The sequence below is a fragment of the Hippocampus bargibanti genome, linkage group LG11, assembly GCF_051943395.1.
Source record: "Hippocampus bargibanti isolate YZ-2025 linkage group LG11, ASM5194339v1, whole genome shotgun sequence".
NCBI classification, from domain to species: Eukaryota; Metazoa; Chordata; class Actinopteri; order Syngnathiformes; family Syngnathidae; genus Hippocampus; species Hippocampus bargibanti.
Window position 1 is genome coordinate 6217194 of NC_142744.1, and position 14770 is coordinate 6231963.

At 43.3% G+C, this 14770-nt stretch overlaps 1 protein-coding gene across 5 annotated transcripts in view; it reads right to left on the reverse strand.

Moving 5' to 3' along the window:
* LOC148891302 (myomegalin) overlaps positions 1-14770 on the reverse strand; it is a 56863-nt gene that overhangs the window by 27370 nt on the left and 14723 nt on the right. For 2 of the 5 annotated variants that reach the window (XM_089008907.1, XM_089008905.1), the window contains exons 1-15: positions 9155-11116; positions 7524-7661; positions 7337-7456; positions 7174-7266; positions 6280-6504; positions 6031-6189; positions 5850-5951; positions 4841-4978; positions 4597-4776; positions 4310-4504; positions 3129-3311; positions 2935-3051; positions 1840-1911; positions 1648-1748; positions 712-851 (exon numbers count right to left, since the gene is read on the reverse strand). In XM_089008907.1, coding sequence (XP_088865033.1) covers positions 712-851; positions 1648-1748; positions 1840-1911; positions 2935-3051; positions 3129-3311; positions 4310-4504; positions 4597-4776; positions 4841-4978; positions 5850-5951; positions 6031-6189; positions 6280-6504; positions 7174-7266; positions 7337-7456; positions 7524-7661; positions 9155-10447 — 3256 coding nt within the window. In that variant the 5' untranslated portion in view covers positions 10448-11116. Of the gene's footprint in view, positions 1-711; positions 852-1647; positions 1749-1839; positions 1912-2934; positions 3052-3128; positions 3312-4309; positions 4505-4596; positions 4777-4840; positions 4979-5849; positions 5952-6030; positions 6190-6279; positions 6505-7173; positions 7267-7336; positions 7457-7523; positions 7662-9154; positions 11118-13940; positions 13995-14770 lie in introns of those variants that run through there. The other 3 variants (XM_089008909.1, XM_089008906.1, XM_089008908.1) reach the window with 3 other exon arrangements.

Consider the following 14770-nt stretch of genomic DNA (forward strand, 5'->3'; position numbering starts at 1 on the left):
ATTTGGCATGGTTTAGCGGTTAGCTAGCTAGATGTGGTTTCCTACCAGGTAACATTTTGTAAAACAACATGCAATGGATTAGTCATTTTTCGATCATCATTCGTGAATTTGAATGGCAGCACAACTAGTTTTTGATAGTCGGCCGCTCATGATAAGTCATCATTCAACCGTGCACACCGTTCCTACCGTTCAGTTGTGTTGCTCTTTGTGTGGAAAAAAAAATGTAAAGCTCAGGAACTCTTTTTTTTGGAAGGATTTGCACGTTGGCGTGAACTACTGTACATGTCCTTGACGTGAAGAAAATAATGGCTGGCAAGGTGTTGCAATGTAGGTTATTTTGGATAAGGCTGGCGTTTCTCCACTAGGCTGGAAGAAAACATAACTGCGGCTCTCAGGCTGGAAAAGGAACATTTGTGAGTGATGGCACACGGAAATGGCAAACCAGAACAGTTAGCACTGACAAGCAAAAAAAAAAAAAAACAACAACGTTTTCTTGATACTAAACAGAACATCCACAACACAAGTATATTAATAAGCATGACTCAATTGAAGTTAGTCTTCTTTGATTATGTGGCATCTGGATGAGGTTAGGAGCTTCTATCTATGGGCACAACATTGTTTCGGAATAGGTTGAAGCCACGGCAAAACATCACACATCATTTGTGACAGCGGCCCCCGCAGACCCAAAGGCTTGAGTCTGACTATTCCCACCTCCTAAATCACGCTGCCTTTTGGTAGCCCTTTCCAAGTCCAGGGCCATGTTCTGAATCCGGGTCAGGACCTCCTCCAGTTGCCCTCGGAGCGCCTGAACCGAGTCTAGTTGTGTGTGGAGGGCCAAGACCTTGTCGGAGCTGTTGAGTAGAAAGCAAGAGTTCAATCAATCCTGTGTTGTTCCATCGCTTTTGGTTCGGGTCGCCACACAAAAGAAAATGGACAAAATTTGACTTCAACGGACAGTTAGGACAGCGGAAAAAAAAAATCATTGGCACTGCCCTACCCACTTTCGAGGATTTGCGTACTGCAAAGAACCAAGACAAGGGCACAGAAAATCCTATTGGACCCTCCGCACCCTGCCCACCACCTTTTACAGCTACCGATCCAGTCGCACCAAATCCAGCAGACATTTAAACAACATTTAAAAACTTAGCCATTAAGATTAAGGTACCATTTACATTAATGATTCGATTAGTTTAGATTACATTAGATTAGTTTATATCAGCATCCTCCATACTTTTTTTGTCATGTCTTTTTTTAGGATGATACTAGTGCAGCGTGTTCAACCGAAGACAAATCCCTTGTGTGTTTCTACATACTTGGCCAATCAAGATGATTCAGATTCTGAGAACACAAATGGTGCAGCAACACATTTATACGGACACCAAAACAATAGCATTCTAATTCTGAGAACACAAATGGTGCAGCAACACATTTATACAGACACCAAAACAATCGTTTTTTCCCCCTATGCAAATAAATAAATAAATAAATAAACTTAAGTTGTACACGTATGATGGCAGATACATCTGCACAAATGTCAAGTGATATCCATTGTAAGATCGACATTTATAAATCCTGTTTTAATGGACAGAACATCAAATTTTTGGATTCTAAATGCAATTGTACCTGCAAACGTATCCACTGGCCTACCTGTCGCTATTGGTGTGAATCAGATTCTGGTATAATCTCTTCTCAGTCCTCAGGGCACCATTCAGTTGACGGTACTCCAAGACAAGCTGCTCCAGCACGTGCTAATTTGTTATATATATATCAAACAAAATGTGATTAAAGATTATTTCTTTTTGGGTGGACACACATCCCGCGAATGAAGCAAAAATACACCTCGGTACTTGCTGTTGCTGCTCCTTTTGCTTGCTGGGCAGCCAAAGATGAACGTAGAGCAGAGAGTTCGTTCTGCAAGGATTGGAAAAAATGTACAGGGTTAGCAACATCTTTAAAAGCCACCTCCAAACTCTATATTTGACTCAACATGATTCAGACTTGATCGTAGTTTTACTCCCTTGTGCTTTCTACTATCTTTGTGACTTCTTTATTTCCTGTATATGATAGTTGTCCGCTTTGTTACAGCTTCAGCTGGTGTTAAAGGACAACCGACACCATTTTTGGTTTCCTAACTGACATCAGAAAAGCATTTAAAATACCCAAAACACACAGGCTGATATTTTTAGTCAAATGCAAAACACCAATAAAAATGAGTTAGTGTCCCAAAACTACTTCAAAAAGACCTCGGAGATGGCGAGTTTCAGAAAGTCGCGCCCCCCCTTTTCGTAACGTCACGCCAGAACGTCTTGCCTTGCTCGAGAATCAAAACAATGGCTTCAGATTCAGAGAAGATGCTTTCTTGTTACTCATCCAGTTATGAATATGATTCAAATAGTTCTGAAGAGGAAAGCATAAATGTTTGCAATCGATTAAAGAAGTCCTTCCGTATCAATTCGAGCCTCAGGACTCCAATGTAGGGTCCCAGAAAATGCACAAAATGGCTCCCAAGCTCCGTTGGAAATGGGCTGATTTGTCTGCTGGGAATTTGTGTCAACTAGTATCAAATAGTAGTCTTGGTGCAACACACGATTCACCATTGCGTTATTTATGTGTTTTCCTTCGAATTTCGCCATCATCACGGATCAACACTAAGTTTACAGACCAAACAAAGTACCCAAAATGCATTGTGTGTCGCTTTCTCAGTCAGGGGAATCGTCACCAACTCGAAAACAAGACTTCCTTAATATTCAGTGTGAGTCTTATAACGTAAAATATAGCTATATGCGGTGGAATCTTTGTAAAATGCGCTCAGTAGAAGTGATTTTACAAATTATGGACACAACTTGTGCTGAGGTGTCGGTTGTCCTTTAAAGCGTGATAGAAATCAATATGTATTGTATTGTAATGTTAAAAAAAATGGCCGCCCATGTATACCTGGGCTTCCCTCTCCTTCTTAAGCATTAATTGCAGCTCTTCCCGAAGAGCCTTCATGTCTTCTTCACACTCAGTAGAAGGCTGCATCATGACTTCCTCTTGGTTCTGCATCATCTCCTGATGAATCAAAATCAACGGGAAATACTTTGCACACAGACGGGGGACATAAAGACACGAGAGTTGAAAGCGGGTACCTTAAAAAAGGCTTCTTTCTCTCGGAGAAGGCCTTGCAAGTGCTGGACGTCTCCGTTCGTCTCCCTGTCTTTGTGCCGCCTCAGTTCGCAAAGCTCCTGCTCTCTCTTGGATAGCTGTCTGCGCATATCTTGCAGCTGACCCGTGCGCTCGCTTATAACCAACGACAGCCTGTAGGAATTGTCCTGAGATGGAGACAGAGGAAAATGAACGAAAATGGCGCCTGAGTAGGCAACCGTCAGCAAGTGCTCGAACGAGTCTTGCCTTTTTTTTGTGTGTTTTTGGGTTTTCTGTTGTCACTTTGAGTCATGTGAAATGGATACGGATTGTTTTTCAGCATTTTTGGCCACAACATTCATCAAGGAGGAGACTGTGCTGAGCGGTTGTGCCTTAGTTTGACAGCACAAATATGCCAGCACCGTTTTTGATTGGGAGGAATGTCAGTGTCATTTGACTGTCATCGCTGGACAGCTCTGAAGCGATTGTGATTTATTGCGCCTGTAACAGGCGGCATTTTCACAGCCCCGCTTTGTTCAGCGGGAAGGTCGGTTGATGTTGGAGCGTTGATGCATATGTGGAAATGTCGCTGTTTGGAATTGAAGCGGATTTAGCTGGGACAGGAGATGCGAGACAATCTCATTTTCGCCAATGGATGCTACAGCTTCGTGTTTGCTTTCAACATTTAGCTTGTAGCGAACGTGCACATTTCATCATGACGTCTCTGATCCACTGGTGAAAAGGATGCTTTCATCCTCTCCTCTGCCATCGAGAACTGCTTCATTGGACAAAGAGGGTGCAGTGTTTAAGGTTGAATGACTGTGTCTTTGTGTTGTCATATTATTATTTTGTTGTTTTGATTTCAAGATGGCGCCACGAGAGTAGCTGCCTTTACAGCAGCTCGTGTATTTTGTTGTTCTACATCTTCCTTTCCTTTCCTCACTTTGTTGCTGTGAAATGTAAATGTCTCCACTCTGAGACTAATAAAGGCTAATTCAATCCAATCCCATCCATTAGTAGCCACAGAAAGTTACTACTTTCATGTTTTTTCTTTCCTTTTTCATCGTACATCACATGCCTTTCTGTGACTCTTCCAGTCCCTCAGTTGTCAATATTTGGAAAAAATCCACATTTGACACTACAGAAGTGATTTCAGTGTTTTTTTTTCCCCTGTAGTTTTAATAACCTGCAGGTATTGGTCTTTGGCACCGAGGGTGCTGAGCAGCTCTGACACCCGCGTTTGGTGTTCACTTGATTGGCGGCTGCGGTCTGACAGCAGTTCCTGGAAAAGCTTCTCTTTCAGCTGGAGTCGAGCCTTCAGTTCCTCCACTACCTCGATGGGGCCGGCCTGAACTCTCGCGACCAGGTTTCCTGTCAGATCCTGGACACACATGGAAAAGAAACTTTTGGTTGGATTTTGTTCTTCGAGGCGTCAGGTTAGAAGCGTGTCAAATCAATCAATGCGTTTGTAACCTGTATCTCCTTGCCGCGAGCCTGCAGGGCTGCTTGTAGTTGGCCAATGATGGCGTCCTTCTCCCGGCAAGCGCGCCTCTCTTTTTCTTCACTCTCCTGTTTGAGCCACTGAAGGTTTCTGTAGGCCTCGGCCGCCTGTTCCAGCTCCAACTCTTTGCCTTGCACCAGAGCATCCAGACTCTAAAATAAAAACATAAAGCAGTTATGACCAGCGTAAATGTACTCTAAATGTCAGCAAGCGTACCGTGAGGGTCTCCTCGTTGTTAGACAGGATGGAGCGAAGCCGGTCCAGGTCTCTGTCTTTTTCCCGGAGCGCCAGCTGCAATGTTCTCACTTGACCGTCACGTTCGTCCAGGCAGCGGAACTTGTCATCGATGGAGCGCTGCGGGAGTTTATCCTGGGTTAAAAATCACCTTTTCTATTCTCAAGTCTGCATTTTTTTCTCTGTGCAACGTCTCTGCGCTTATATGCAGTTTTTCTGTTCAGAGGAATTGAAATGCACGATGTGGAACGTCATTCCCGAATTTGTTCGGGTTTTGTTTTTTCTCGCGGAGGTGTGAGGTGGTGCATTTCAAGCTTCGGCCAGACCTCTGGCAATGTTTTTCCCCTCTCGCGAGGGGGCAGCATTTGCCTTTTGTACAGTGGCCCCCATTTCAGGCTCAGATAACTCCAGACCCATATGACTTAGGAATTACTTCAAAATTGAAAACTAGTTATTCATCAACTCATTCACTGTCATTCCCAAATTTATTCAGGAATTGAAAAGCATGACATGGAGCAAAATTCCCGAATTTGTTCAGGTTTTGGTTTCTTCTTGCGGGTTGCAGATAAAGCGCTGGTCAGACCTCTGACAGTGTTTTTTCCTCCCACGAGGGGGCAGAATTTGCCTTTTGTACAGTCGCCCCATTTCAAGCTCAGATAACTCCAGACCTATAATTCTTAGGAATTATTATTTTTTCTGATGAAAGAATGGAGTCTCTGGTTTCTTATGCCGCATTGAATGTTAGTGAAGTCCTAAAACTCAATATTCTGTGGGTCCTGCAATTTGAGTGAAAATGGCAAAAACCCTGGCACTGGAGTGAACACCTATTTACACATGGTACTGAATGAGTTAAAAAAAAAGGTCAAAGTTATTCCGATTTGTCTTATGTTCACATTGATCTTTATTTGAGGTGATATAATTTGAGTTCTTTTTAAATGCTGTGTAAAAATACTACTTTGAAGAGAACATATTCAATAGTTTTGCATACTACCTCCAAAGCTCTGTCTCTGTCTTTAATTCGCTCTCTTAATTTCTCAAGGAGTGCATCCCTTGGTTTGGAACTTTCCGGTGTCTCAAACATTTGAGAGTATTCCTAAAAAAATGAGGAAAGACAAGTTTGGTACAGTAAGCTGCAGATGTATGGAATGTAAGCAGTCAGGATGGGGGTTTACCTGTAACTGTCGCTCCTTCTCCCGCAGAGAACGATGAAGCTGTGAGATGCTTTTGTCTTTTTCTTGCACTATAGAGTGTCGGTGCGCCTCGATTTCCTTCAGAGCCTCTTCCTTTGTCTGCAACTCGGTGCAAGTTTTCTGAAGTATGCAACGGAGGTCCTGCAGCAGAGAGTAGAAATCTCCATTCAGGCCTTTTTGGAATCGCACATCCTGAACATCATTGCGATGCTTTTGGAAAGAGCCACAAACCTGATTGTGTTTTTCGGTTTCTTCCTTATGCAGCAGCACCTCCTGGAGGTCAACGTTCAGTCTGTCTTTGAAACGGGCTAGATCGTCACTTTGTCTCTGACTTTGTCTGAGACTCCTTTGGCTGGCCTCCAGCTCCAGGCCCAAAGAGAACATGGAGCTCTGTACTCCCACCAGCTCCCCTTGCAGCTGGGAAAGCGCAACAGACTCACTGACGCCCTCTGGAGACTAAAGAGAGAATAACCAGAAACTAGTATCATTTCATTCTGTGTCTTTACTCGTGAGTGTCAGTCATTTTTTTGCCGTAGGCCACATTGTAGGTACGGTTTCCTCTCTGGGGCTGTTTTGAATTTGGGGAAGCCATTAGATTGCCAGACGATGTGCAAAAAAGTGTCCGCTCCAGTGCCATCGTTTTTGTTATTTTCAAATTCCAGAACCCACAGAATATTGGATTGGATTGGATTTGCCTTTATTAGTCTCACAGTGGAGAAATTTACATTTCACAGCAGCAAAGTGATGAAAGGAAGGATATTGAGTTTTAGGACTAGATGAACATTCAATGCAACGTAAGAAACCTTAGACTCTCTTGTTTCTTCACAAAAAAAAGTTAATTCCTAAAGTTATATGGGTCTGCAGTTATTTGAGCTTGAAATAGGGGCGGCGGTACAAAAGGCAAATGCTGCCCCTTCGTGGGAGGGAAAAACATTGCCAGAGGTCTGGCCAGTGCTTTATCTGCACCCCCGCAAGAAGAAACCAAAACCTGAACAAATTTGGGCCGAATAAAATGATGTGGCGAGCCAGATGTGGCGCACAGGCCTTAACTTTGACACCGGTGCTATAATGACTTATTTTACCATGGCCTTCCAGATAATTCGGCCAACATAATAAACATCTGACCTTGCTTTTTGCGAGTTGATTACGGTGGGCCATCTCTCGCAGCTTGTTTAATGTGACATTCTGCCCCTCGATGAGTTGATACAACTCCTGGGCCTTGAGGGAGAATTTATGTTGATTAAAGCGCTGACATAAATTAGATCCATTTGATTTGAAGAGCGCTCACCTCACTGTCTTTGCTGCCGATAGATTCCGTGAGCTCTTGGATGGTTCTCTCCCGACTTTGAGCAGCCTGGCGGAGCGAACGAAGCTCGCATTCCATCTCGTTCAGCTTCTCCTGCAACTTCTAGGCGTGAATGCAGATGTTGCAGTCAAGTCTAAGCCTCAGTCATATTCATCGGAATTTGTCTTACCATATTGTTGGAATCACTCTCGTTGATTTTAGCCTGCAAGGACTGAACCTGCAGTTGGGCTTTCTGCAACTCACTGACACACTGACCGGCTGCACACTCATATTGGTTCAGCTGGGTTTGCTGCTCCTCGACAAGGTTCTGTGACACAAAGAGGGAGGAAGAAGAGAGTCAGCTTGAAAATCTGTAGTGCAAATAGATTGTATATACAAAAGTATGAAGACAGCCTGCAATAGCTTTCAGGAGCGGGTACAGACGCTCCCCAATTTACGAACAAGATACGTTCGTAAGGTGAATTTGTTCGCAAGTTGATTCAGTGCTGTATTTTGTATGGAATGTATGTTTAAGGCTTATATAAGTAACATGTATTGGTTTGTACTGAAAAATAAACATTTAATACAATATATGCTCCATAAAGATATGTACATTTACGACTGGAGAGAATACTCCATATGTGACTACAAAAATGTTTGTATGTTCTATTGTTTGTATCTCGAATCTTCGTAAGTAGGGGAGTGTCTGTACTGGGCAAATATTTACTCTAATATCAGGCATCTGAGGGTGAAGGTCAAATCTGATGAATATATTGACAATACTGTCAATCAATAATGCTGTATGGCGTAGTATGGACTGACGTTAAAATGCAAGACCGCCAAGAGCATAATCTCCATTAAAAACTCTGCTCATTCATGTGATCATTTGCAAAAAGGCCTTCACTACACGCGGGAGTTAGCATGAGTGAACCCTGAGTGCTCTGTACAGCTATTGTGTTTACATAACCCACATGTGCACTCCATGAGACAGTTGCATCAGTCCTGTGGGATTTATACTACCAAATATTTTTTTTTAAAACAATTTAGGCCATATTTGCAATTTCAAATGAAAGTGCTGAATTGGTGAGATGATAGGGTTTTGAAATTTTAAGGTCAGTGGGTGAAATCAGGCCAACAGTACAGCCAGTGTCTTTACCATCTCCCCTCTCATAACCTACTTATGTCAGCAGCTCTTATGTTTATTATAGACGGTCAACGGACAGGAAGCCAAATAAAGGTAATGCTCATGATTACAAATTTGTCACAACTGAATTCTTTATGCGGCCTAGAAAGACACCGCAGAGTAAAATGGGGATATTAAAGTCAATTTTTCAGTTTCACATAAGAAAACTATCCCGTGATTTGAAATAACAGCGGCCTTTGTGATGCATGCCAACAGAGACATACACACATTAAGCAAGTAGGCCATGCCGTGGCTGGAAGCTTACTGACGGCTAATTCAATGTATTCTTTCACTTAGAAACAAAACCACAAAGGTGGACATCCTCTGTCTGCTCGCCGTGGGAGCTGGATACTGTTGGAACTTGTGACCTAATAGATACAGTGATGAATTCAGCAACACTATTAATTGCCAGTCGTTACAGAGCACCAAATTGATTGATATTTTTTTTGGGTCTCAAACGATTTGTGGAACTCAGTTTGACTGCGTTAGTAGGGATTTTCTTTTTTAGGTTTGCGATTGTCTAGACTGAGTACCCCAGTTTTTAGGGAGAACTGACTGGGACTTGTTCACAGATCAAAGTGTCATCAACTTCATCCAGATGCAGCGCATTCTTAATTCTGCTAGTCAAGGTGTTATACCTGATGTGGCTTTGGTGGCGGATACTCTATATAAACATCCGGTGAATGGTCTTCTATATTGCCCCGATTAAGAACATGGTCTGGTCTAATATAGATCAGAGGGGCTTCCAGCTCAGGTGTTGCCGTGTGAGGACGTCCTTCACTATACGGAGCTCCAAACGTCAGTTCCAGAATTGGATCAGAAAAGTCCACTCTTCCATGATTGGCGCTCCGTGGAAGCAACACCGGAAGTTTACTGCCTTTGGCGCTTTGTACTGGTCGGTGGACAGTATAATTTTGTAGCAAGCAGAGGGCCAGTGAGAGGTTTGGTCCAGGAGAAGATCGGCCATGTGGAGCTCTGTCAGGGAGAGTGTCCGTTATCCGATCGTCCGATAGTTCTTTGGAAGGGTTCTGCAGGTCATCTGTTGCGCCTTCAGGCTGAATGTGGTCCTCAGTTGTCTCCAGGGATGTGATAGAAGGGCTCGAGCTGGCTCTTCCTGCTAGAGTGCGGTCACTATCCGAAGTCTTTGACACGTCCTGAGAACCGGGAACGAGTGTTAGAGAGGATGTTGGTTCATCCGGCTCATCCCCATTTCCCTTTTCCTCTACTTCTGCACCGCTAGCACTGCCTTCAAAGAAGCTGGTAGAATATCTGGTGGAGGGCCCACAGGAAGTGCTCCTTGCAAGTTTCCTGGGCACCTTACAAACAGCTTCATAGTCAGAGTCTGCCACGCGCCAATGGGAACAACCGCGGCATCTCCGAGGGATGGTGGACATACATCGGTGAGCAACTTCTGACCCGTGCCCAGCAGAGGTCTGTTGGTAGTGGTGATGGTGGCAATCCACTGTGTCGTTGGCCCAGGATTCATACAAAGAGTAGACTAGGTCCTCCTGTAGAAGAGCACAATACTTTGCATGTGTCAGACCTGAAATATCCACCACCCCGTCTCCTGCTGCTTCACCTTCATCCGCAGAATTCAGGGGGCTCTCTACAGAGTTCGTCTTCCTGTATAATCCGCCGATGCACTGCCTGAGCCGATGTTTCTCCTGCAGGAGCTTCTGAAGCCTCTCAATGGAGAGAGCCTCCACGCGTGCTATGACCGTGTCGAAACGGTACATGCGGTCCAGCATGAAGGCGCACTTGGAGCAGGCAAACTCGCCGCGGCCGTCCCGTGCCAGCTCTTGGCCGAGGGCGTGTGACAGCAGCACCTGCAGGTTGAGCTTGGTGGTTGGGTGGAAAATCCACCGGCGCTGGTTGCCATAGAGATCCCGTCCACAGATGCGACACGTCTCTTTCATTTTGTTTTCCAGCATTGAACAAGCTGCCTCTCTCCCTTATGAGCGGTCATACACATCCACGTGAGTGTTCAATCTGTATTCATATTCTTGTGCTGAGTTTCGAAAGCACCTTCCATTTGACACATCCCTTTAGTTCTGTATTGGTAAGTATTGGTAAAGATATTGATTTGGCACCTTTCTAACCGGCTGTACACGTGTAATATTATGACCAGGGGGCATTAAAACTGAACATCCTTGTCCCTTGAGTACCTTCGGTTAACCTTCGCTTGACAGCAAATATGAGTGTCTCGTCAGCTATTGCGATAGAACACTCAGAACAGGTGCGTCTTCTCCGTCAGGTGATATTGTCCATGGCAACAGGCTTGGTGAGGTCGTTTTCAAAATATCCCACGTCTCCGAGTCCCTTTTTATTCAAACAAGCGTTGTTCGGAAACAAGGCCAGCGCGCCGCTCTGCATCATTCATTCAACAGTCACGAGTCGTTGCGCCTCCACCGGATTCATCAACACCGCCGACCGAGGACTGCCCCGCCTCTGCTTTTAGTATGGACATAACGCAGACGAAAGCAGCTCTTTTCCCAGTTCGCAAAGGGTCTTGCCAAGCGTGTTTCTCTCATTTCCTAGCCGCCTGTTGCCGAGACGGTCAGGTGCTACGAGCAGCCTGAGGTCTTCCGGGGAGATAAAGATGAGGCAGGCTGAACCAGACCCGCAACACCGGAGCGTACCATTCACAGAACAAAGGGGGATTTATTGTCCGTGTACGTCATACGGGTTTCCAGTAGCTCACAAAGCAAAAAAAGTCCTCATTAAATTACGAATCCTGTTTTTATAAATACCCAAAATAACGTAAATTCGTGAGAAATTACTCTTTCTTCGGGTTAACATAAAACACACAGCGCAAGGTTCCTCTTTGTGTAGGGCGACTTCCTCCTGCTCGGTTTGCAATGCTCAGCTCGGCTGACTGACTCGGGCAAGTGAACTCCCAAGCAACATTAGTGACGCTCCAGAAATTTATAAAATCACGCTCAAGTCAACTACAGTTGTAACACTGCATTATTGTCAAAGTAAGCTGTGGGTATAATACATGTAGTTAAAGTGAGGCTGTAGTTATTTTAGTGGGCAAACAGTCTAGCACATATGTGGCATATAAATAGTTGCAAATTAGCATGCGTCGAAACCAGTGTTTTTCCATCCACTGTGCATATTAGTGTGCCTCAAAAAGTTATCCAACTTTACCTAACTGTAATAAAATGATATCTTAAAAAATGCATTGTATGTAAAATGTTCATCAACGCTATGCTCGGAACATCTTGGAACAAGCAGAAAAAGCTCTTCCACAATATTAAATTACCATAACCTTTGTTCCCACTGAATACCACAACAGAAAATATTTGAAGAAAATGCGTGAGATTATTTCAATTAGATCATCATTTTGTGAATGACTATATTTTTGGAGCATTTCTTTTGTTAGTTTTGTGATGTGGAGTGATTTTTTTCCTCCTCCTTCTATCACATCAGTCTTGGGTTAAAAAAGGTTGGCAAACAGCAATAACAACAATAAAGTAACTGACATTGAAAAAGAAACATCTTCTTAAATTGTGTTGTTATATACAAAAAAAACACTACTCAAATGCCGTTACATTCCACCCACATAACGTATCCTCACATGGATCAAGAGTGCGGTGAGCAGATTCCAGCTCATTTAAGCAGGTACATCCTGAACAGTAAATCACTGTATTTCACCATCAGCTTGTGTATTTCTTGTTGCCTGAATAAACAATGGCGTGAATGTCATCGTCAAACAACAACGCCTTTCTCAGGCATTTGCAATTCTTTTGCCAGTTTTGTTTGGCGTCCAAGCAGATGGTCACGCTGACCTCCTGTGACCTTTGCACAAACATGTCGGGAAAAAAATCCTCAAAGGATTTGTTTTGGCTTTTTTAAATTAGTGACTTAAATACTCCTGCAGGGAAGATTTAAAGGACAACCGACGTCTCCGGACAAGTTGTGTCCATAATTTGTAAAATAACTTCAAATGACTTCTACTGAGCGTATTTTACTAAGATTCCACCGCATATAGCTATATTGTACGTTTTAAGACTCGCGCTGAATATTCCGGAAGTCTTGTTTTTGAGTTGGTGACGAGTCCTAACCTTACGTCACTGAAGGAATGCCCCCGACTGAAAATAGGACACATTGTAGCAGTCCTTCCATCACGTCAATGCATTTTGCTGTACTTGTTTGGTGTTGCACCAAAAAGAGGCAGAAGAGGGCGACAAAGCTCCATGTAAGGAATTAATCAGCCTGTGGAAACGGGCTGATTAATTACACGGAGCTCTGTCGCCATTTTCTGCCTCTTTTTGGTGCTATATTCCCCCCCCCCCTATTGCCTCACAATGGCACGGACTAAATTCTTTAATCGATTGCCAACACGTATGCTTTCCTCTTCAGAACTATTTGAATCATATTCATAACTGGATGAGTCACAAGAAAGCATATTTTCCGAATCTGAAGCCATTGTTTTGATTCTCCAGCAAGGCAAGACGTCTTGAGGTGACACCATGAACAAGGAGGCGGCACCTTCTGAAACTGGCCACTTACGGGTTTTTGCATTTGACTAAAAATATCATACTGCGTGTTTTGGGTATTTTAGATGCTATAAAACGTTTTTCTGATGTCAGTTAGTAAACAAAAAAGTGATGTCGGTTGTCCTTTAATATGTTCTCAAGGTGAAATACAGAGTTGTTAAAGCACCGCATGTGTTAGTCCTTTACAGCTGTTCCAATATAAATTCTAACACAATCCAAATAATGCATTCGCTTTGTCCGGCCTCTTTTGCCCGGCAACAGCGGAAGTGAGAGCAGTCAAGATAATACTCCCTCCTCTCTCTGTATAGATCGGGATCTAAATGGCTGAGGTGTCTGGGGAACAAATTAAGAGCTCTTGTGGTGAGTGTCAGTCTGGAAGGACATCCACTGGATATCACTTTCTGTCTGGCTCAGGAATCAACCTGATCTACCGACAGGCCGACTGAAACCAGAGTCAGTAAACGGCGAGAGTGTGAGATGCCAGCAGGCGTGCTCACACGAACATGTGTCAGAAGGCGCAAACCTTTGGAATTGTTGGACACACAACACACACATGAACCGTTAGCTGTAAACAGAGTTCAGAGTAGTAAGGCGCTCCTCCAATGAATGAACAAAAGTTTTCCAAATATAATATAGAAATATATAAATGTTTTCCAAATATAAGGCACATCACATTATGAGGCGCTGTAGGAGCGATTGGGGTTACACAATACTTCTTCTACAGGGGGAAATGAAGTCGGTGGCTACTGACAGGAGTTGCGAGACCTGTTGTGGCTCAATATGACTTCACATATAAGGCACTCCTATGTATAAGGTGCAGGGTCATCTTTGGGAGAAAAAAAAAAATCAAGGCTTTTGGGCGCGTCTTATAATACCGGAAAATACGATACTCTTCTGTTTTGGATGGATCACTTTGGCATACCTGCATTTCCTGTTCAATGCGTAGCCGTTCATGACCGAGTTCCTCCTGATACAACTGCATGAAAGAGAAGACAACGCTTGATAACGTTCTCACAGCTTGCAAGTGTAATTAAAAAAAATGCATTTTATTAGAGTTTTAAAAAAATGGATGTTTGAATCAGACATTTTAGAGGTAACAGGGGTATGAATGATTGTTTGCTAGCCCTTCAAACCTGATGTAGGACAACCTGTGAGGGAAATATATGGATGCATCTGCATGTTTGCATTTTTTCTCCATGTTAGAAATCGATGTATCTTTTTATTGATTTTGTATATGGATGCATCTGCATCATTTGTTTCAATGTTCTTTTTATTGATTTTTAGGGTTTTTGGGGTTTGTCATGAAAGTCACACAAGCACCATCCAGGTGGTGTGACAGACAGTATATGAAGCCACCTGTTTGCATGCGTTTGTTTGTTTAACAAATTCCCTGGAGAACCTCATTTGACCGACACAATCAGCTGTTTAAAGGACAACCAATGTCACTTTTTTGTTTCCTAACTGACATCAGAAAAACGTTTTATAGCATCTAAAATACCTATGATATTTTTATTCAAATGCAAAACACCAATAAAAATGACTTAAAGTGTCCAAACTCTGCAAAAAAATTGATCTGCGAATTGGGCAAGTCCCGCCCCCAGTTCGTGACGTCACGCCAAGACGTCTTGCATTGCTGGAGAATCAAAACAATGGCTTCAGATTCGGAGAATATGCTTTCTTGTTACACATCCAGTGATGAATATGATTCAAATAGTTCTGAAGAGGAAAGCATACATATTTGCAATCGATTAA